Source organism: Apodemus sylvaticus, chromosome 4 (assembly GCF_947179515.1).
Source record: "Apodemus sylvaticus chromosome 4, mApoSyl1.1, whole genome shotgun sequence".
NCBI classification, from domain to species: Eukaryota; Metazoa; Chordata; class Mammalia; order Rodentia; family Muridae; genus Apodemus; species Apodemus sylvaticus.
In genome coordinates this window covers 132919258-132942362 of record NC_067475.1, presented here as the reverse complement: position 1 = coordinate 132942362, position 23105 = coordinate 132919258, and the positions used below count along the sequence as shown (strand labels likewise).

Here is a 23105-nt window from a genome sequence, read left to right as displayed (position 1 = left end):
TTAATTTCTTTTTTTAATTTACTTTTTATTTATTCACTTTACCTCACACTCAGTGCCCTCCTCCTGATCACTCCTTCCCACAATTCTTCCACCCCTCTCCTTCTCTGAGCAGGTTGGGGCCCCCTGGGTATCCCACCACCCTAGCATTTTAAGTTTCTGTGAGTCTATGTACTTCCTCTTGCACTGGAGCCAGACAGGGCAGTCCAGCTAGAAGAACGTATCCCACATACAGCCAGAGCGTTTGGGACTCACATGAAGACCAAGCTGCACATCTGTTACATATGTGCAGGGAGACCTGTGTCCAGCCTGTGTGTGTTCTTTGGTTGGTGGTTCAGATTCTGAGAGCCCTAAGGGTCCAGTTTAGTTGATTCTGTTGTTCTTTGGGGGCCCACAGTCCTTCCTCCTATGCTTTCATAAGAGTCCACAAGCTCCATCCACTGTTTGCCTCTGGGTATTTGCATCTGTGTGAGTCAGTTGGTAGGTGGAGCTTCTCAGAGGACAGCCATGCTATACTCCTGTCTGCAAGCCTAACAGAATATTTGGTATTTGTTTATGGGATGAGTCTCAGGTTGGGCATGTTATTGATTGTCTATTCCTCAGTCTCTGCTCCACCTGCAGTCCCTGTATTTCTTGTAGACAGGATAAGTTTTATGTTGAAAGTTTTGTGGGTGGGTTGGTGTCCCTATTTCTCCACTGGGTTCCTGCCTAGCCACAGGAGGCAGACTCCCCAGGCTCTATAACCCCAATGATGTGAGTCACAGCTAAAGATACCACCATTTATTCTTAGGTGCCTCCCCTACCCCAGGTCTCCATCTCTTCCTGGAGATGCCCCCCACCAGTCCCCGTGCCCCATCAGTTGCTGATTCATTCTCATGGTCATCCTGCTGTCCCCCCTGCCCCTTCCTGCACCCTGCTCTGAAACCCCCAAATTCCCTTCCTGATCTCGCTCACCCTGTTCCCTCCTTCCGTTTATCTGCCTTCCATGGTCATTCCATTTCCCCTTCCAAGTGAGATTCAAACATCCTTGCTTGTGTCCTCGTTTCCTGTCCAGCCTCCTTCAGTCTGTGGAGTGTACTAGGCATCCTGTACTTTATGGTTAATATCCACTTATAAGTGAATTCATACTCTATGTCCTTTTGGGACTGGGTTACCTCACTCAGGTTGATATTTTCTTGTTCCATTTGCCTGCAAATTTCATGATGTCCTTATTTTTAATAGCTGAGTAGCATTCAATTGTATAGATATAGATTGTATAGAATACCATATTTTCTTTATCCATTCTTCAGTTGAGGGACAACTAGATTATTTCCAGTTTCTGGCTATTATGAATAAAGTTTCTATGAACATAGTTGAGGAAATGTCCTTGTGGGAGAGTGGAGGACCTTTTGGATATATGCCCAGAAGTTGTATAGATGAGTCTTGAGCTAGAACTATTCACAATTTTCTGAGAAACCACCAAATTGATTTCCACAGTTATACAAGTTTAACCTCCCACCAGCAATGGAGGAGTGTTCCCCTTGCTCCACATCCTCACCTTACATTTTTTTAACTTTTATCATGAGACCATGAGGGCATTCTGGAAGAAAGGAAAGGAAAGGAAAGAAAGAGGTTCAGGTTTGACCTCAGAGGTTGAGTTGTGTTATAGGTTTGGATTTGGGATTGGTTTTGGTTCTGCTTCACTTTGCAGCCTGTCGGTGAGCCTGTTGAAGCTGACTTGGCCTGACAAAGAAGCCAGGAGCTTCCGACCCATACAAGGAGAGGGCTCTGGAGCTGTGCTGCAGTCTGCCTTCAGGCCACACATACACCATTGTATAGCAGAACTCACCTCTAGTTCTTATGTGTTAAAAAGTGGACACAATAATTTGATCAGTTTGCACTACTACTATTCCCTTTGAAGAATCAAAATCTCTTATTCGTGATAATTGTGATTTCTGAACTTTGTGTTTTGATGGTGGCGTTTTGTTTAACTCTAGCACGGAACCACTGATGGCCCTGAGTGCCCAACAGCATTCTTGGAAAGACTGTGTTTTGAAATGAAAAAAGGATTCAGAGAGACCATGTTGCAACTTGTCCTGTCACCCCTGAATGTGTTTGTTAGTGATAATTATCAGGTAATGTCAAAGTGACATATGGTAAAAATTTAAGATATTTATCATTAATATATATGTTGTCAAAATAATGTTAGCGTCCATGTGTGATTGTTTTTTAAAATAGATTTTTAATTTCACTGTAGTACTGTTTTTTTTTTATATATGTGGACATATTAGAGCTGTTTGTAGAGTTAATCATATTTTTTTGTTTGTGCTAATCCTTATTGATGTAATCCTAATTATGTTTTACTTTTTTTTTTTTTTTGCTTTCATAAATGGAATGAAATAGTTCATGACTGATGTGTTTATAGAAGGGGATGATTTCTGTTAACTAGTACCATAAAGCATACATGTCAGTGATTTAATTCTGAGTCACCTGATAAACTTAGACAATACCTTGAAAGTTCCCTCACCATACTTTTTGGGAATCTTTAGGAAGAGAACTAGTGACTCTAACCAGATAAGGATTTATTCTAATCCTGGGCAGATTCACACTATAATTGTTTTTTTAAATGTCAAATGGCTTCTATTGCTACCTGTTACTACAAGTGTGTGTGATGTCAAAATACAATTGGAATTTAGTGTAAGGCAAGTACATGAAACTAAAAATGTACATCTCCAGACCATTAGTAGACAATCACTTTTAATGGAGTATGTACAGTAACCAGTCATTTTATTTTAAAAAAGGATGGCCATTTTTACTTTTGTTTTAATCATAGCTGATTATATTTTTATTTGTAGACTTTTTATTTATGTGAACCAGTGACATTCAAAGGATCCAGGCCTGCTTTGAACTTGTAATCTTCTGTTTCTTGGCATGTTGAGTGCTGGAATTCTAAGCATGAGCCAACATCTATGGCTAGTTTGAATATTTATTTATTTTATTTTTAAGTTGAAATTTTTTTCTTTATTGAAAATAGTTTTTTTTTTCATGCAACACATCCTGACCACAGTTTCCTCTCCCTTTACTTCTCCAGCTCCCCAAAGTCTACCTCAGATCCACCTTCCTCTATTTTATCTTCAAAGAAGTGTAGGCCTCCAAGAAACAACAGCCAAATGGGACAAAACAAGATAGACTAAGAAAAGGCAAAAGCCCTCCTATAGACGCTGGACAAGGAAACCCAAAAGGAAGAAATGAGTTCTAAGAGGAGGCAAATGAGTCAGAGGAAACACTTGTTCCCACACTCAGGAGTCCTACAGAAAAAACAGCTAATAGCCATAAAATACACTTGAAGTCCCGGCACAGACCCATGTAGGCCCCATTTTTGCCGCTTTAGTCTCTGTGAGCCCATATGAGACTTGCTTAGTTGACTCAACGGACCACTTTCTTTTGGTGTCCTCAGTCACCTCTGAATCCTGCACTCTTTCCTCCTCCTCTTCCAAGGAAGGTTTCCCTGATCTCCAAGGGCACCCAACGGAGCCCTACAATTTAGATTCTCTATTTGTATAATGTTTGACTGTGGGTCTCTGTACTTGGCTCCTATCTGTTACCAGAAGAAGACTCTCTGATGATTACTGGACAGGGCACCAATCTATGAGGATAGCAGACTGACATTAGTAATTACTTCATTGAAGTTTTTTTTCCAGTTGTATTGGATTCTACCATAGGTCTATGAGCTATACAGTGTCCAGGTCCTGGCCATGCAGGCAGTGTAGGGCATGGGCTCTTTCATGGCATGAGACTAAAGTTAAACCAAACACTGATTGGCCACTCCCACAAGTTCTGTGCCGCAAGTGCCCCAGCACATATCGCAGCAGGACAGATTATAGGTGCAAGGTTTTGTGATTGGGCTGGTGTTCAGGTTTCTCTTTCCATAGCATGTAGGGTATCTTCTTGTGCCAAAAAGTCTAGAATGTGGCTCAGTGCTTTTACCTTCTCTACCTCTCTTCTTTCACTGAGTTGCAGGGATGTTGTCCTCATTAGTGGGGCTCCTGCTGTAAGTTTTCAGAGTGACCTTCTGTCCTAGCATCAGCCTAGGTTGATTTGGGATCTCCATGGGACACCTTTGTCCAATAGTACAACTGAATGTAACTCAGTTCCATTACCAGAAGCCTTGGTTGACTTACAAAAGATGACCAGTTCAGACTCTGTAGCCTCTAATATTAGAGGACCTCTGTAGGGTTAGTTACCCTTACAGATCCCAGGAAGTTTCCACTGCATTAGGTTTCCACTTATATAGAGAATTTTATTTTTTATATTTATATATCTGATGTAGCTCATCATAATAGCTAAAATCAATAATAATTGTTAGACAATGTTCTTATTTTCCTTTTTTAAATGTTCAGTTTGAGATAATTATAGATCTTTAGGAAATAACAAAAATTTTAGGGAAGGCTTTTGAATAAACCACTCCACCCAAACTCTTTTATAGTATAAGACTTTTATATAATTACAATTTAGATTCAGACTGTACATTGATATGTATCATATGTGTTCATAGCTCAGCATCATTTTATTACATGCATATCGACACCACTAAAAGGAAGAGACAGGACTGACATCACAGAAATCTTATTTGCATAAAGCTTTAATTTGTCATAAAATTTGGAAAAAAACATTGGACCTCTTCTGTGATTAGTGGGTTGCTACGGTTAATTTGTATTCTGGGATATGTGTGTGAGGAAAGGTAAGGAAAGGTTTTTTAAGCCTTGATATTAATAAAGGGGAAGACTATTTCCTTATGGATGAGTTCTGAGAATCTTAGATGAATATCTAGTTTCTTCAGATTACAAAATCATGCTTCAACTTTTAATTACTTCATTCACAAAAGTCTTTACTAGATTTAAAATAAAACCATTTTGTTGAGCTCATTATGAAGTTTTATATTAATCCATATTGTTGAGGAACATGAGTGTGTAGAGATATGAAATTTTAAAATGTATTTGTAGAATTAAAAAAAATAATTCATGGGAAGGAGATGTTGAGGTAGTTGGTGTTTTGTTTCCTAGGTTATTTACACTTCGTATTTCTTCCCAAACACAAGGGTGCTGTACCCATCCGCCTGGGATTTGCTTACCTGCTTATCTTGTTCATATTCTGTTAGAGTAAGAAAGCATGTGAATATTTGTCTTCACTGTTTACTGTGCTTCTGTGCTAGGAAGCCTCACGGTGTAACCCTCCCTCTCCAGCGACCCTGCCACTAGTACTCCTGGTAGCATTACTCTTACCAGGGTGCTCTGAAGGAAAGGATCTGAAGCCAAATTTTGGTTGCTGTATACAATTATGAAGCAACACCCCTTTTTATTTGTGGTCATTTCTGATCTGTATTAGTTGCCTAAAGCTATCTTAATAAAGTACGTGGACTGGCTTGCTTCAAATAACAAGTCATTTATCCCCCGACAGCTCTGGGTGTTCACAGTGGTAAGATGTTAGTAGGGCTGTTATCACTGAAGACACTTCCTGACTTTTCTTAGTTGCTGGGAATCTCAGCAGCCCTTGGTATTTCTTAGTTTATAGATGCATTTCTCAGATTACTGTCTCAGTTCTCAATGACATCTTCCCTGTGCACCTTTTGTCTTAATTTTTCTCTTCCTGTATGTACACTGGTAATATTAGGGTCCATTCTAATTTAGTACAAGCTCATCTGAAAGTGATTGATTATACCTGTAAAACTGTATTTTCAAAATGCATAAGTTCCAGGACTGAATCTATTTTTTTTAGGAGTTACAGTTCAACTCAATACAGTATGATACAAGGCATAACATTCAAAATATAGTACTCATTTTGATAAATTCTGAACTTTTTTCCAGAAGATACTTTTATTGACTATTTTCTGCATTCTTTCTAATAAAAGGAGTTAAGGCATAGAGAATAGATAAAAGTTTTATATAAAGTCATATAAAATCATGTAAAATTAAAATTGTAGGAGAAGAGTTTCTAGAGTTATTGCAGTTATCATTTGAAGTTTTCTTTATAAAACTTCTTACAGATTTAGTCCTTATCTTTAAAGAATGTTTTAAAAACTGCATTTCATAAATGTATTTCAAGGCAGGGACACTAACATCATGATAGGACCTATACACATATACAAAAAGAAAGGCAATGGTAGTTACAGCTTACTAAATATCTGTGAACTATCTTAATATTGATTGTTATATTGAAGGCCCCAACAAAGCAAATCTGTCTAGCTAGTTAGTAGCTTCCACTTTTTATGTCACATTGCTAGTTGAAGTGAGATTCTTTTTTTTTTTTTTTTTTCTGAACTTTGGTTTTTTTTTTTTGTCTTTTTTTTTATTCGATATATTTTTTATTTACATTTCAAATGATTTCCCCTTTTCTAGCCCCCCCACTCCCCGAAAGTCCCATAAGCCCCTTTTTCTCCCCCTGTCCTCCCACCCACCCCTTCCCACTTCCCCGTTCTGGTTTTGCCCTATACTTCTTCACTGAGTCTTTCTAGAACAAGGGGCCACTCCTCCTTTCTTCTTGTACCTCATTTGATGTATGGATTATGTTTGGGGTATTCCAGTTTTCTAGGTTAATATCCACTTATTAGTGAGTGCATACCATGAGTCACCTTTTGAGTCTGGGTTACCTCACTTAGTATGATGTTTTCTAGCTCCATCCATTTGCCTAAGAATTTCATGAATTCATTGTTTCTAATGGCTGAATAGTACTCCATTGTGTAGATATACCACATTTTTTGCATCCACTCTTCTGTTGAGGGATACCTGGGTTCTTTCCAGCATCTGGCAATTATAAATAGGGCTGCTATGAACATAGTAGAGCATGTATCCTTATTACATGGTGGGGAATCCTCTGGGTATATGCCCAGGAGTGGTATAGCAGGATCTTCTGGAAGTGAGGTGCCCAGTTTTCGGAGGAACCGCCAGACTGATTTCCAGAGTGGTTGTACCAATTTGCAACCCCACCAGCAGTGGAGGAGTGTTCCTCTTTCTCCACATCCTCTCCAACACCTGCTGTCTCCTGAATTTTTAATCTTAGCCATTCTGACTGGTGTAAGGTGAAATCTCAGGGTTGTTTTGATTTGCATTTCCCTAATGACTAATGAAGTTGAACATTTTTTAAGATGCTTCTCCGCCATCCGAAGTTCTTCAGGTGAGAAGTCCCTGTTTAACTCTGTAGCCCATTTTTTAATAGGGTTGTTTGGTTTTCTGGAGTCTAACTTCTTGCTCTTTCTAACTCTGTGAAGAATTGAGTTGGGATTTTGATGGGTATTGCATTGAATCTGTATATTGCTTTTGGCAAAATGGCCATTTTAACTATATTGATTCTGCCGATCCATGAGCATGGGAGGTTTTCCCATTTTTTGAGGTCTTCTTCCATTTCCTTCGTCAGAGTATTGAAGTTCTTGTCATAAAGATCTTTCACATGTTAGGTAAGAGTCACCCCAAGATACTTTATACTGTTTGTGGCTATTGTGAAGGGGGTCATTTCCCTAATTTCTTTCTCAGCCTGCTTATCCTTTGAGTATAGGAAGGCCACTGATTTGCTTGAGTTGATTTTATAACCTGCCACTTTGCTGAAGTTGTTTATCAGCTGTAGGAGTTCTCTAGTGGAGTTTATTGGGTCACTTAGGTAGACTATCATGTCATCTGCAAATAATGATAGTTTGACTTCTTCCTTTCCAATTTGTATCCCTTTGACCTCCTTATGTTGTCGAATTGCCCGAGCTAGTACCTCAAGTACAATATTGAAGGAGAGAGGGGGCAGCCCTGTCTAGTCCCTGATTTTAGTGGGATTGCTTCAAGTTTCTCTCCATTTAGTTTGATGCTGGCTACCGGTTTGCTGTATATTGCTTTTACTATGTTTAGGTATGGGCCTTGAATTCCCGTTCTTTCCAAGACTTTAAGCATGAAAGGATGCTGAATTTTGTCAAATGCTTTTTCAGCATCCAATGAAATGACCATGTGGTTTTTTTCTTTGAGTTTGTTTATGTAGTGGATTGCATTGATGGATTTCCGTATATTAAACCAACCCTGCATTCCCGGGATAAAGCGTACTTGATCATGGTGGATGATCGTTTTGATGTGTTCTTGGATTCGGTTGGCAAGAATTTTATTGAGTATTTTTGCATCGATGTTCATAAGGGAAATTGGTCTGAAGTTCTCTTTCTTTGTTGGATCTTTGTGTGGCTTTGGTATCAGCGTAATTATGGCTTCGTAGAAGGAATTGGGTAGTGTTCCTTCTGTTTCTATTTTGTGGAATAGTTTAAAGAGTATTGGTGTTAAGTCTTCTTTGAAGGTCTGATAGAATTCTGCACTGAAACCATCTGGTCCTGTGCTTTTTTTGGTTGGAAGACTTTCTATGACTCCTTCTATTTCTTTAGGCGTTATGGGACTGTTTAGATGATCTATTTGGTCCTGATTTAATTTTGGTATTTGGTATCTGTCAAGGAAATTGTCCATTTCCTCCAGATTCTCCAGTTGTGTTGAGTACAGGCTCTTGTAGTAGGATCTGATGATTTTTTGGATTTTCTCAGTTTCCGTTGTTATATCTCCCTTTTCATTTCTAAGTTTGTTAATTTGGATACTTTCTCTGTGCCCTTTGGTCAGTCTGGCTAAGGGTTTATCTATCTTGTTGATTTTCTCAAAGAACCAGCTCCTGGATTCGTTAATTCTTTGTACGGTTCGCTTTGTTTCCAATTGATTGATTTCAGCCCTGAGTTTGATGATTTCCTGCCTTCTACTCCTCCTGGGTGAATTGGCTTCTTTTTGTTCCAGGACTTTCAGGTGTGTCATTAAGCTGCTAGTGTATGCTCTCTCCATTTTCTTTTTGGAGGCACTCAGAGCTATGAGTTTACCTCTTAGCACTGCTTTCATTGTGTCCCAAAGATTTGGGTATGTTGTGCCTTGATTTTCATTAAATTCTAAAAAGTCTCTGATTTCTTTCTTTATTTCTTCTTTGGTCAAGGTGTCATTGAGTAGAGTATTATTCAACCTCCATGTGTATGTGGGCTTTCTGTTGTTTTTGTTGCTATTGAAAATCACTCTTACACCATAGTGATCTGATAGGAGGCATGGGATTAGTTCGATCATCTTATATTTGTGAGATTCTTGGTAAACAAAACTTAACTGATTTCAGTAGAGAAGACTATAGGGAGCAAATTGAAATTAATAAATAAATAATTAATAATAAATAATTTCAAGTATATAAAGTTCTAGAAGACATATGTTGTGCTTTGGTAGCATATTATAGGGTCTGGAGGTAAGATTATGATATTTGCATTTTTGAACAATCTGTCTCATTGTTGATAGAGTGGGAACAAGAAGATAAAAAGAGAATATTGGTAGGCTGTGTGATGTTCTCACAGGAGCTTAGTTATCAGAGATCATAGAGAGGAGGGAAAATGTCCATGTGTTTAAGTGTGTTTCCAAACTAATGTGTGAGTGTGTTCATGCATGTGTGTGTGTGTGTGTGTGTGTGTATGTATTAGCAGGGATCAAACCTAGGGCTTCATGTATGCTAAGGAAACATCCTGTCATTGGGCTAGGATACCTTTCCAGGCCTGTATATATTCTTAATGCCTTGTGAAGTCAGTGTATCAAGGAATACTTTGTTTTAGGATATAGTATGTCTTAGATTCTTATTCTTAGCCAAAGGGCTTAGAAATGATTTGGAATGTCTTAATTTCTCTCTATAATACTTCCTTTTTGGTAGTAAGCAAATACGTCTATGAGATAAAATTATCCTTTTATTTGTAAAAATAGTCCTCAAAATCTGTATGGGTATTGGTTCTCCATTCCTTCCCTACCTTCTTAATTTTATCGTCTTTTTTTTTTTTCAGTTTTCTTGTTTCAGTATTCTAATAGTATAATTCCTAGCCTCCCTACAAGACTTACCTCTTACATTCCCTGTCAGAGTACTAACTTGATTTCATTCATGTTACCAGCAGTTACCAGTCTGAGATCTGTATACTTTCCAGATTTAGTGTCTTTCCTTGTGGTGGGCCTCATGTGTAGATGCTGTACATATCAGCTGAATAGATTCTGATCTCTTACTCCCAGACAGCATACTTTCACTGTTCATTTCCATGAGGAATTAGGCCAGTAGAAATTAGAAATTACAAAGTGTGCTTCTTTGGACTTCTTATTATCTTATTGTTGTTTTCAGCAGAGACCCTCCGGGGATGAAGTACTCAGGGAAGGTCACATCAATTTGTCAGGTCTCCAACTGAGAGCACATGCCATGTTCTCAGCTGAAGGTCTTCCCTTGGGAAGTGACTCCTTAGAATATGCATGGCTGATTGATGTGCAGGCTGGAAGCCTTACAGCTAAGGTCACAGCACCCCAGGTAGGTTTCACAGCGCCATCTCCATAGGTTTGTCCTCATCGTACTATGTCCTGTTATCTGCTTTGTTTCTGGCTCTCTGTTGCCTGCCATTGGATCCTCTTTCCCCAGCCCAGCTGTTTTGTCTGGCCTCAGTAGGAGAGGGTGCACTTAGTCCTGCTATAACTTGATGTGCCAGGGAGGGGTGGGTACCCAAGGGGGCCTTCCCCTTCTGTTCAGTGGATATAATGAGGGGAAGAGTCTGTGAGGGCGAGACTGGGAGGAGAGGAGGGAGAGGATGATTCAGTCAGGTGTAAAATGAATAAATGAGTAAGTACATTAAAAAAAATTAGAGTCACCGTAAGCCAGCCTGATATTTATTGTATCCCAGTAGTGCCATTCTAACAGGAGCCATTCTTGATGCTCAGAATTGAGCAACAGTAAAGCCCTTGCCAAATTTTATGTTTTTTGGGTCATATATGATTGACTGATATGTAGTTCCATATAATACATGAATTTTAGACTTGTTTTTTGGGGAAAAAGATGCTCCAATATTTGAAGGCCAATTAATTCAGCTTGAATAATATTAGAGAACAGTTCTCATCATCTTGTGTTTTTCTCCATTGAATGTGTTATATGGAACCACATTACTTTAACCCATAGATAATTTTATGTTTATTGTGTTAACTAAAATTATATAGTCTTGTTTGTTGAAATTATGTATTTAGAATGACATATGTATCTGTCTCTCAATATGTTTATTGTCAACAACTCTAATGCATTATAAAATCAAGGGTATCAGCTCAACGGTGGTGGTGCATCTCAGTATCTGAATTATTCTGTTCACTTAAGCTGTTACATAGAAAGGCTTTAATTTTCAAAGTACCTATTTTTTTAAAATTGTAACTCAGTATTATCATAAGTAGTTTTTCAAAATTAAATATTAATTAGAGAATTTTCAGTGCCTTTTTGTGCAGTTACCTATCTGGTGGATCCAGTTAGCTTTAGAAGATATTTGACCTTTGATTTTAAAAATTATTTGCTTAGACATTGTTGAAATAGAATGTTTAATTGAAATTAGTTTTCTTTTAATAATGTATTTTGACATTCACAAATGGAAAGCAAGAAGCTCATAAATGATATCAAGGTAGAATATCATTGGTTAGCCAGTATTTATTAAGTAGTAGCTACACAATTTTGAGTTCTTTCAGTCATGTTAGACTTGGTAAATTTTTGAATACTGGATACTTATTTAGAAAGCTAATAATCTTGTCACCCTGTTATTTCTGTAGTTGGCATGTCTCTTGGAATGGGGACAGACATTTGTTTTCCATGTGGTATGTCGAGAGTATGAGCTGGAAAGACCAAAGTCAGTTATAGTATGCCAACATGGAATTGATCGCCGGGTCTGTGAAGCCAAGGTATGTTAACAGGTGTACTGGCAATACTAAACCATTTATGCCATTTTTAAAATGAAACATTGAGACTTAACTATAAATCAAATGTATATAGCCATGAAGTTAGTAGTTCACTATTTTCAATGAATGATTTTGTAAATTCTTAGTTATTTAGTTGTATCTAAAATGAGGCCAGTATGAAAACAATTCACAAATATTAATAATGTAAGAATTTTATATTAATTTGCATTTTTATTGTTAAAATTCCTATCTTATCCATTTGTAATTTAGCTATGTATGTACATATATATATGTATGTATGTATATATTTAGAAATTGAAGCAATAAAACCAAGTAAGTCCCTTATGTAACTTAATTCACGCAGCATCCTGAAACTTAATTTCAGTATTGGCATTTAGATTTTTGATTTTACAGACTGACTGTTCTTTTCAGAATACTGAGTTTCCTCAAGGTAGTGTTATTTTAGCAACCCCACAGAGCCATAGAGTATAGATAGGAGGCTCTACAAACTGTTTTCAATGACAAGTAATTGAAGAATATGACTGTCACTCCATGCCCTATGAGTTTGGACATCTGCTCTCAGTTTTTACATATGCACACTTCAGAAGATTGAGAAATCATGGCGTTTCAAGCAAGGAAAATAATGGTAGTTGTGTGCAGATAAGATGCTTACAGTTGACCCTGTAACATTTTATTCCTTAACAGTGCTTCCTGTATGTTCTTGCCATTCAAATTGTATTTGTTTGTTATATCACTAAAATTCTATGTTAAAAAAGGAGCAGTGCCCCAGAGAAGTGATTATATCGTTAAAGGTTTTATTAATCAAGTTCATTGTAGCATAATTTACACATGTTATATTTACTCCTTTTAAGTTGTAAAATATAAGGTTTAACATGTGTGTTTAAGATGTAAATACTGTATACGTTTGTGTATCCATTAGCACCAGTGCAGATAAAGAACATTTTATACCTTGGGAAGTTTGCTTTTATTTCACTCAGCCCTTGCACTATAAAAAGTGTGCCTCTTTTGTCAGATCATATTATTTTGTGTAAACACTTTCATGTTGTTGCATGTGTGTGTGTTTGATGCATGTACATGGGTACTCATGTACCTCAGTGCTTGTGTGGTGGTCAGAGGACAGCTTTCTGGCTTTGCTTCTCTCTTCCCACCTCTTGTGTAAGTTTTGGAGTTGAATTTATGTTAAGGACTTGTATTGGCAAATGCTTTACGTGCTGAGCCATCTCACAAGCCCTTCTAATTTTTCCTAGAGGAAATCCATTGATATAGAGCATTGATTGCTCTGAGAAGCAGCTGTTTCTTCTTGTGCCTATGCTGCTAATATATCACACGTGTTCTTTGTCCAAGCGTGTTTACTCATGGCTTCCATTTCCCCAAGTTCATTGAAGTGGGAGTATGTCTGTTTTCTTCCAACCTAAACATTACCAGATCTACTTTAGAATCAAAATGAAATGAAATTTGTGTGTATTATGGATATATTTATAGTTGATTTCCTCATGCATGGTATGAAAACATGCATATGTGACAAATATGTGCCTGTGCATGTGATTTTCTTAGGGAAATCTTACACTAGAAGACTTCTACTTATAAGTGTTATGCAGCTTTATATTAAACTTGTGATGTGTTTACTTCATCTGTTTACTCTAATTTTAAGTCTCAGTAATAAGTAATATATATTATATATGTTCTATATATAACATATATAGTATAATACAGTCAGAGAGAGATTGAGAGATTTGCCAGTTTTAAAATTGGTACCTGGTTACATAAGACTAGATTTCTAGTGGGTTATTTTTATTTCTGATTATTTCTGTTGTCATTATAAAACAGTGAAATTCAGTTGAATGAAAAAATGACTATATAACAAGAATTTTACTTAAATAATGAGATTTAACTAAGTGTCAAAATAATGAATTAATACTATCCTTTTTTTTTTTAATTTTAGTTGAGTTGTATTCCTGGGCCTTGTCCAACATCAGATGATTTAAAATACACCATGACTCGTTTAGCAGTAGATGGAGCTGATATTTATATTGTGGAACATGGTTGTGCTACAAACATAAAGGTAACCATTTGTTTATTTCTTACTCAGGGTAATTCACTTTCTTTTTACTAAAGTAAATTTTTATGTTTTGAAACATTTGTCCTGTACGATCTCATAGACTATCTACTTTATACTCATATCTATTTTGTTGAACTGTTTTTTCTGTTAGTGCTTCTACCACTTTTTCACCTTGAATTATCATGACATTGATTCATGGAAGGATGTAGGTTATAATTATGCCCATAGTATTTTTAAAAATATATCTCTATGAGTCACTTAAAAAGCTGGATGCACTGACACAACTAAAGCACCCCAAAGGGAAGGTGGACGCAGATATGAGACAGGAGGACTGCCTCGAAGCTTGCAGGCAGGCCAATTAGAACTGCAGAATAGCAGCAGAAGGAAGAGAGATCCTACCTCAGCAAGGTGCAAGGAGAGAACTGACTTCTGAAAGCTGCCTTCTGACTTCCAAGTGTCCACGGCCCATGGCGGTGTGTCCCTCCTTCCTCCCTACTTTCCCTCTCTCACTAAATAATTAAAACAAGGAATGTTTTGAATGTCTGTTGGTTTTACCCATTTATCTTCCCCCCCTTGGCTTCCGAAAGCATTTGCTTACTTCCTCTGCTCTATGTACTTTTATTTTTTATATCAAGCGCCGCCATGTTCCTGTGTGGTTTCAATGCTTTACCTTCCCTTGTTCCTTTGTAGGCTCCTTTCCTTGCAACTGCTTTTTAGGAATCACTTATTTACTTAGTTGGGGGTGAGGGGATCATATAAGCGCCATGCTTGTGGAGGTTGGGGACAGCTGGGAGGAGTTGCTCTCTCCTTTTACCATGTGGGCCTGGTGCTCTAACTCCAGGACTGGCAGCATGCTTCCCTTCCCTATGTTACCTGTCTCCACCCCTGCTTTGAGCAGATTTTTTTTTCTTACATTTATTTATTTGTTTGTTTGTTTGTTTGTTTGTTTATAGTGTGTGTGTGTTGAAAATCAGAGGACAACTTGTAGAACTTGGTTTGGTTCTCTCCATTTACTCTTTGGTTGTGGGGATCCAGCTCAGATGGTCAAGATGGTGGCAAAGTCCCTTACCTCCTGAGCCTTTCCTTCTGTATTCTTTCTTTGTGTTTCTTTCTTCTACTATAGTTTTTTTTTTTTTTTCAATTTCAGGTAGGCACTAGTTCTATAGTTTCTGCTAAGATACTTAAAATCCTGAACTCACAGCTTTGTTTCTTGTCTGCTTCAACTCTAGATGGGTGCAATTCGAGTTGCAAACTGTAATCTTCACAATCAGTCAGTTGGAGAAGGAATAAGTGCTGCAATTCAGGACTTTCAAGTGAGACAGTATATTGAGCAATTAAATAGTTGCAGGGTTGGACTTCAGCCAGCAGTGCTGCGGAGAGCCTACTGGCTGGAAGCTGGGTCAGCCAACTTAGGTCTTATTACAGTTGATATTGCATTAGCTGCCGATCATCATTCTAAACACGAGGCACAAAGACAGTTCTTGGAAACTCATGATGCCAGAACTAAAAGGTGGGTAAAAATCTTTTAAGAGTAGTGACCATTGAAAATTATTAGGCAATATTAGAGGAAATTCTACATTTGGGGTAGATTAAGAATATTTTAAGATTTAATGACTATGCTCCTGTCTGTACCCTGGATAAAGAAGCCTGATACTTAAAGTAAATGTATCATTTGATTCTGTAATGATGGTGTGGTTTTAGAAATAACATTTTTTAATAATGTTTTAAAAGTCTATACTATGTATTTTACAATGATAACAATTCAAATTATGGTTTCCAGATAACAGTTTATAAGACACTATTGGCTCTCTAAGCTCCATGCTTTCTAGCTGTAGGAGACTGTCATATCATTATGTATAACAGAAAACTTTTTTGGCAGGCCTTCAGAACTTGAGGGACGAGTAAGAACACCTATATCTGGTTTCATTAGCCTTTAATGAATGACAGTACCTTTTAAAACAGTTGTCAGAGCCTGTTAATATTCTTATTTTCATCTTTCTTGTTGTGGCACAGCTGTGTTTTTATTTTGAAAGGTAAATTGATTAAAAATATATACTGCAATATTAAATGGGTTGTTGTGTTTACTTTGATTTTTATATATATTAATAATTGAATTCTAATTGATTATCTACCAATTTTCCTAATGAGTTTTCTTCTATGTTTTTGTTTTATTTTGTGTTCCATTTAGATTGTGGTTTTTGTGGCCAGATGATACCTTGAAAAATAAAAGGTGCAGAAACAAGTGTGGCTGTCTCGGTGGCTGCAGATTCTTTGGTGGCACAGTAACTGGCCTAGATTTCTTCAAACTTGAGGAGTTGACACCTTCCAGTAGCTCTGCATTTTCAAGCACAAGTGCAGAGTCTGATATGTTTTATGGCCAGTCTTTGCTACAGCCTGGAGAGTGGATCATTACTAAAGAAATCCCCAAAACTGTAGATGGTAATAAAAATGTGTCGTATGTCATGCTAACTTCTTGCCTCTGACCCTGTGCATTCTGAGAGAAGTTCTGTTATTTTATTCAATAAAATTGATTTTTTTTTTTTTTAGTAATGTTGCAGATAGGGACTAAAATAATCTATATGAATTTTGCAGGTAACTTAAAGTGATATAAATGTAGTGTTTACTTTGGAGAGGCATGACATAGGATCAAAGTAGGTGTCCTATTCAGACTCCTGCTCTTGATAAGGAGCTGCTCTCCTGCCAAGCTTAGCCTAAGCCTGTCCTCACGTACACTGATTCCCTATAGCTCACTTCAGTTCACTTTTATAGAATAGCTATCACTAGCAACATTGTTGTTAATGCCCCATGTCACCAACTCATTTTCCAATATATTTTTATTGCTAATAAAATTGAACATGTCACAAAGAGAGATCTGGTTTTTTCTGAGTGTATCTGAGATGCTGTTGGAGACACACTGGTTTGAAATGAGCAGTGCTGCTGTCACTGTTTTTGAGTGTGTTAGATTTAGATTTAAGTGTTGCCTTTTCTCCAAAGATTTTAGAAATAAGTTTCCCTTTGGGCTTCTTAATCGATACATTTCTACAGTTAAGTTAAATGTTTACTCCTTAAATTTGCACACTACATAGATGTAAAATATAAAGATACGTTTTGATATTTCATCAATATTTAGCATTTTTCCATTTAGGTACTCAAAAAAATACTAACTTTTTCTTTTCTTTTGGTAGATTTTTAAAATAAAAATAGTTTTAAAAATTCTTATCAGATTGATTTCCTATACATAGAAAGAGACAGGGATGCTACTATGCTTAATCCTTGTATAATGATAATGCAAAAATGTGTATGTGTCTTTTAGGGGCATTTTATTTCAGAAATATTACTATTACATAAAAGTACCTAAAATTTCTTGGGATTTAAAAAATAAAATGTATATTAGCACATAGTCGTCTTCTTGTAACCTTATGGGTAAATATTTATTTTAAAGTGTTAGCACTGCTATTTTTCTCATTTCTTCCTCAAACTATCATGTGAGATAGATATTATCCCTGTTATTTGTGGTTTTGGAATATAATCTTGCTGTGTAGCCACTTTGCCTTTACATCATAATTCCTCTGACTCTAGAGTTACAGACTCTTTTGTCTTTCCATGTTTTGCAGAGAGGAAACTGGAGGGTTTTTGAGGTTAAGTTGTATTAAGTGGAATATGGGTTACTAAAGACACTTTAATGTTCTTTCTTGTATTCCCAAGTTAGTACTAATAACAGGGACTTCTTGAGTTTCTGACTAGCAGATTGAGTGAAACCTAACTACCACAAATTCAAGGATTGTGTGTGGAGAGATTATGCATGGTGCAAAGTGGGAAGAGCAGTTTCCAACATGTGAACAGTGAGGGCAAGGCTAATTATAATTTTCACATTTAATCTCCTTGGGGAACAGATTATAGATACTAAATTACCTTGGACTCATATGTAGGAAGATTGCAGTTAGCACCTACAGTATGTGAGTTTCTAGTTGTTGAGCCTTCCTAGAGCCAAGTGTAGATATGTAGTGTTAGGATGGAGTGTACTAAGTTTATGCTGGTAGAATTAAAGAATCACTTAGTGCTTGTTGTCTGGAAATGGGTCAAGCAAACCTGTTTTTCTTTTGGCTTTCATTGTTCTGTTTTGCTTTGTTAATTCCAATGAATCTTTGCCATCCTTGAATTCTACCCAGAACTGCATTCTCATTAAAGAATGTGTTTTTTGCTTAGCAGCAGGGGTCATTTTTCTTAAGTAGTTCAGGGTTGGCTGCTCCTAGGAGAGGTGAAATGGAGCAAATTTTATGCTATGGTAGCTAAAAGGTGCACTAGCTCTTAGTGCTAGCTCCTTCATTTTCACATCCCATCAAAGGGCTCTTAGAACGCACATAGGGCCCGGTCATTTTAGCTGTGAATTTATTATTTATTCATCTACTTATTGCTTTGTGTTTAAGGTTGTTCTAGACACTGGAAATACATCAATGAGTAGAGAATGATAAATCCCTACTCCGATTCAGTTTGTACAGAAAATGTGGAAGATGTTTAAAACAAGTAATCTAAGTGCAGTACATTATGTTCTTGTATTAAAGTTTTCTGTTGATTATAAACCGAGTGCATAAGTGTGCACACATGCACATACATGCTGGGGACTAAACTGCTGCTGTCCACATCCTGATCAGTCTCTGCCACTGATAAAGCCTTAGTTCTCAAATTCTTTAAATGAAAGATTACAAAGAAAAAGCAAGAGTACCCATTGTAGACTGTAGACCCAGAACTCATTATACAGCTTTTTATAGTGTGTAACATGTTACTATGTGAAGTTAGATACTTTTATTTTTTAAAAAGGATAATACTTTAAAGTGTTGTTATATTAAATTGCCATATTTTTCATATATTCCTTCAAAAATGTTTGCAGTCACTTAACCCACATTTTATTTGCTTAGGAAATGTGAACAGTATGAAGAGGAAAGAATGGGAAAACAAATCAGTGGGAATAGAAGGAGAGAGAAAAACTCAGCACCTTAGTCTTCAGGTGCCCTTACGGTCTCACAGTTCATCCTCATCCTCAGAGGAGAACAGCAGCTCCAGTGCTGCACAGCCATTACTGGCTGGTGAGAAGGAGAGCCCCTCTTCTGTTGCTGATGACCCCTCGGTTCAGAAAGACTTTTTACATGGTACCAAAAGAGATGATGGCCAAGCAAGGTCAGTATTCAATTAGACTAAAAACCGGGTTGTAACTGGATTATGCTTACCTAAAATAGTAGCACAGGAACCTTTGTCCTCTCTACTATTTTAGATTATTTTTCCCTTGAACCTGAACATATAGTGATATATCATGTCTTTCCAAATAAAATTAATATACTCTTTGCAGATATTAGAAAATGCAAAAGTGAATTTTAATGGAAATATTTCACATCCTACAAGTCAGTGCATTTTTGTTACTATTCATATAGTCTACTACTTTACTGAATACTTGTTGGTCTTCCTAGCAGGTAACAGTTGAACACTGCCGACTTACGAATTGCCCTTGCTCAGTAGTATCCTTCACAGTTTGCTTCCACCTTCTTGGCTGGACCTTCTGTGTCCAAAGTCAGGCTCTTCCCTTTGCTTTTCTTCTTTTGCTTCCTCTTCCTATAGCCTGACACTTGTTGAGAGGTGAGGTTCTTCTGAGTTCTGTTCTGATCTTTCTCCATTTATTCTGTGCAGCTTCCCTAGCCACTCTTAATAGCTATTTGGCTTGATTATGACTATAACTGACATCTTTTATATATAAAAACTACAGTCAAAACCTTTGTTCCTCAACCTAGGTCCCATGATGTTTTTGTTTAGATGCTTCATGGAGACCTTCAATTAAGTGCTGTTAGAATGATTGTTTTAGTCACAGTTCTCCAGAGAAGTGTTCTCACCCTTCCTTAAAGCTGCGACCTGTATTACAGTTTGTCATGTTTTGGTGACCCCCACCACCACATAATTATTTTCATTGCTATTTCATAACTGTGATTTTGCTGTTATTAATTGCAATGTAAATTTTTTAGAGGTAGAGATTTGCCAAAGCTTGTGACCCACAGATTGAAAACAGCTGCTGTAGAGGAGCAGAGGGGATAGAGTGGGGAGGGAAAAATGCCCTCCTTATCTTTTCCTCAATAAAACACCCCGAGTCTATATGGCTCAATGAGCTTTTAGAAGATGTGGAAAGAAACAACCTTAAATATGCTACTAATTCTAGATTTCTTTAAATTTTTTAATGCTTAACATATTTTGTTTTTGTTTGTGGGTTGGTAATTTTTTTGTAGCTTTATGAGGGATATGAACTCATGCTGTAATGTTTTACTATTTTGAATTAATATTTTATTGTAAAATTTTAGATATTTTATTTGTAAAAAGATAAAAATTACTTAAATGATTTTATAAGTAATTTACATTTAAATTATATGATATGCTGAAAATAGAAATAGATTTCTTCTCTTTTAGTATTCCTACAGAAATCTCAGGAACCAGTCCTGTGTCTCCTAACACCCAAGATAAGTCAGTAGGACAGTCTCCTCTCAGATCCCCTTTGAAGCGGCAAGCCTCCGTGTGCTCCACCCGACTTGGCAGTACGAAGAGTCTCACTGCTGCTTTTTATGGAGACAAACAGCCTGTTACAGTTGGAGTCCAATTTAGTAGTGATGTCTCTCGAAGTGATGAGAATGTCCTAGACTCACCAAAACAGAGGAGAAGTTTTGGTTCATTCCCTTACACACCATCGGCAGACTCTAACTCATTTCATCAGTATCGGTCGATGGATTCCAGCATGTCAATGGCTGATAGTGAAGCCTACTTCTCTGCAGCTGAAGAATTTGAGCCCATTAGCAGTGATGAAGGCCCTGGAACTTATCCTGGTAGAAAAAAGAAGAAAAAGCAAATGCAGCAGATTGATTACAGTAGGGGTTCCATATATCACAGTGTAGAAGGGCCCCTTACTGTCCATGGAGAAGGCGTTACAGATCCCCGAGCTCTCCCAGTCAAAACCCACCCTTCCCAGGCTTCCTTCGTTTCTGCATTAGGTGGTGAAGATGAAGTCATAGAGCATCTGTACACTGTAGAAGGTGAGAAAACAGGAGAGACTGAGCAGATCACCTCTCAGCAGCCCGTGATGAGTTGCTATCAGACTTACCTTACTCAGTTTCAGGTAATTAACTGGTCAGTTAAACATCCTACCAACAAAAGAACCTCCAAGTCCTCATTGCATCGCCCCCTTGACCTAGATACACCAACCAGTGAAGAAAGTTCCTCATCATTTGAACAGCTTTGTGTTCCAACATTCAAGGTACAAATCAAATCATTATTTTCCATCAACATACTGTTCTAGTAAAACTATTTTTAAGTTGTTAAGCTGAGTCACAGCTATGTTCTGAAAGATTGACTTTCTGTTGTATGTGACTCCGTGTACCACAGTTAGACTACAGGGTTATTTCTATTATAAATTTAAACAAATTACATCAATGATGGTATAAGGTTTCAGTGTGTTAAGGTAGTAAATTACCATGTAGCCTGATTCTATATTGCCAGTGTTCCTAAGATTAGGATCAAATCTCCTTTGTGAGTTCATCAAGTCTGAAGTAGGCTTTCAGAAAACTAACTTGTGTGAAAAAAAACTCACAGAGGAAGGACACCTGCAATTCCTGTTTGAGTTATGTCTTTTACTCTGATTCTACCTTCATAATTCGTGTCACTTACTTGAGGAAAACATGAAGTTACCCATTGAATATCTTCTTTTAAATATTTATACTGAATATATCAAGATCATAATAGTAAGGTTACTTTGGGTACTCATAAAACCTGTCGTAACAATAAGAAATAATTAAAATTTTAGACTATAAGCAACATTTTATTCTATTCTAGGTCATCAAACAGGGACTTACTGCTAATTCTTTGCTAGATAGAGGGATGCAACTTTCAGGATCAACTTCAAAGTAAGAATTTTATGTCTTTTCCTTTTTCCCTTCCTTTCTGTTTCCCTTCCCTTCCCCTTCCCCTTCCCCTTCCCCTGCATTCCCCTTTCCTTTCTCTCCCTTCCCCTTCCGTTCCCTCCCCTCCCTTCCCCTTCCATTCCCTCCCCTCCCTCTCCTCTCCTCTCCTCTCCCCTTCCCTCCCCTCCTCTCCCCTTCCCTTCCCTCCCCTCCTCTCCCCTTCCCTTCCCTCCCCTCCCCTCCCCTTCCCTTCCCTTCCCTCCCCTTCCCTCCCCTTCCCTTCCCTTCCCTCCCCTTCCCTTCCCCTTCCCTCCCCTTCCCTTCCCTCCACTTCCCTCCCCTTCCCTTCCCTTCCCTTCCCTCCCCTTCCCTCCCCTCCCCTCCCTTCCCCTTCCCTCCCCTCCCCTCCCCTTCCCTTCCCTCCCCTTCCCTCCCCTTCCCTTCCCTCCCCTTCCCTTCCCTCCCCTTCCCTTCCCTCCCCTTCCCTTCCTTTCCTTCCTCTCCCCTTCCCTCCCCTCCCCTCCCCTTCCCTTCCCTCCCCTTCCCTCCCCTTCCCTTCCCTCCCCTTCCCTCCCCTTCCCTCCCCTTCCCTTCCCTCCCCTTCCCTTCCCTCCCCTTCCCTTCCCTTCCCTCCCCTCCCCTTCCTTTCCTTCCTCTCCCCTTCCCTTCCCTCCCCTCCCCTCCACTTCCCTTCCCTCCCCTTCCCTCCCCTCCCCTTCCCTTCCCTCCCCTCCCCTTCCCTTCCCTCCCCTCCCCTTCCCTCCCCTCCCCTTCCCTTCCCTCCCCTCCCCTTCCCTCCCCTCCCCTTCCCTCCCCTCCCCTCCCCTTTCCTTCCCTTCCCTCCCCTCCCCTTCCCTCCTCTCCCCTCCCCTTCCCTTCCCTCCCCTCCCCTCCACTTCCCTTCCCTCCCCTCCCCTCCCCTTCCCTCCCCTCCCCTCCCCTCCCCAAAACAAAAATATTTGTTGTCATGTAATATAATTGCCATATTTGACCAATATGCATTTTAGTACCTCATTCGGCCTAGTTTTGAAAATTCTTTAGACTTGAAATATTAGTCTCTGTCTGTAAATTTTTTCACTGAGATAAGATTTAAATGTTCACTTACTTTGACAAATATTCAACTTCTATTCTTATTTATATTCTTTTCAATATATGCTTTTATGATTAAATTCTATAGCACACCATATACTCCACTGGACAAGAAAATTGTTGATAACACAGATGATGAAACATTAACAGAAGAGTGGACCCTAGATCAGCCTGTTGCTCAGACCAAGACAACAGCTATTGTTGAAGTCAAAGGAACTGTTGATATTGTTCTGACTCCACTGGTAGCCGAAGCCTTAGACAGGTATTACCTTTGTC

General features: G+C 38.3%; 1 protein-coding gene across 9 annotated transcripts in view; it reads left to right on the top strand.

Moving 5' to 3' along the window:
• The window catches only part of Bltp1 (bridge-like lipid transfer protein family member 1), a 204637-nt gene that overhangs the window by 73548 nt on the left and 107984 nt on the right, over positions 1–23105 (top strand). For 8 of the 9 annotated variants that reach the window (XM_052180617.1, XM_052180611.1, XM_052180619.1 and 5 more), the window contains exons 22-31: positions 1974–2111; positions 10162–10341; positions 11610–11738; positions 13699–13818; positions 15045–15325; positions 16004–16254; positions 18732–18990; positions 20260–21097; positions 21673–21743; positions 22918–23091. In XM_052180617.1, coding sequence (XP_052036577.1) covers positions 1974–2111; positions 10162–10341; positions 11610–11738; positions 13699–13818; positions 15045–15325; positions 16004–16254; positions 18732–18990; positions 20260–21097; positions 21673–21743; positions 22918–23091 — 2441 coding nt within the window. The remainder of the gene's footprint in view (positions 1–1973; positions 2112–10161; positions 10342–11609; positions 11739–13698; positions 13819–15044; positions 15326–16003; positions 16255–18731; positions 18991–20259; positions 21098–21672; positions 21744–22917; positions 23092–23105) is intronic. The other variant, XM_052180612.1, reaches the window with a different exon arrangement.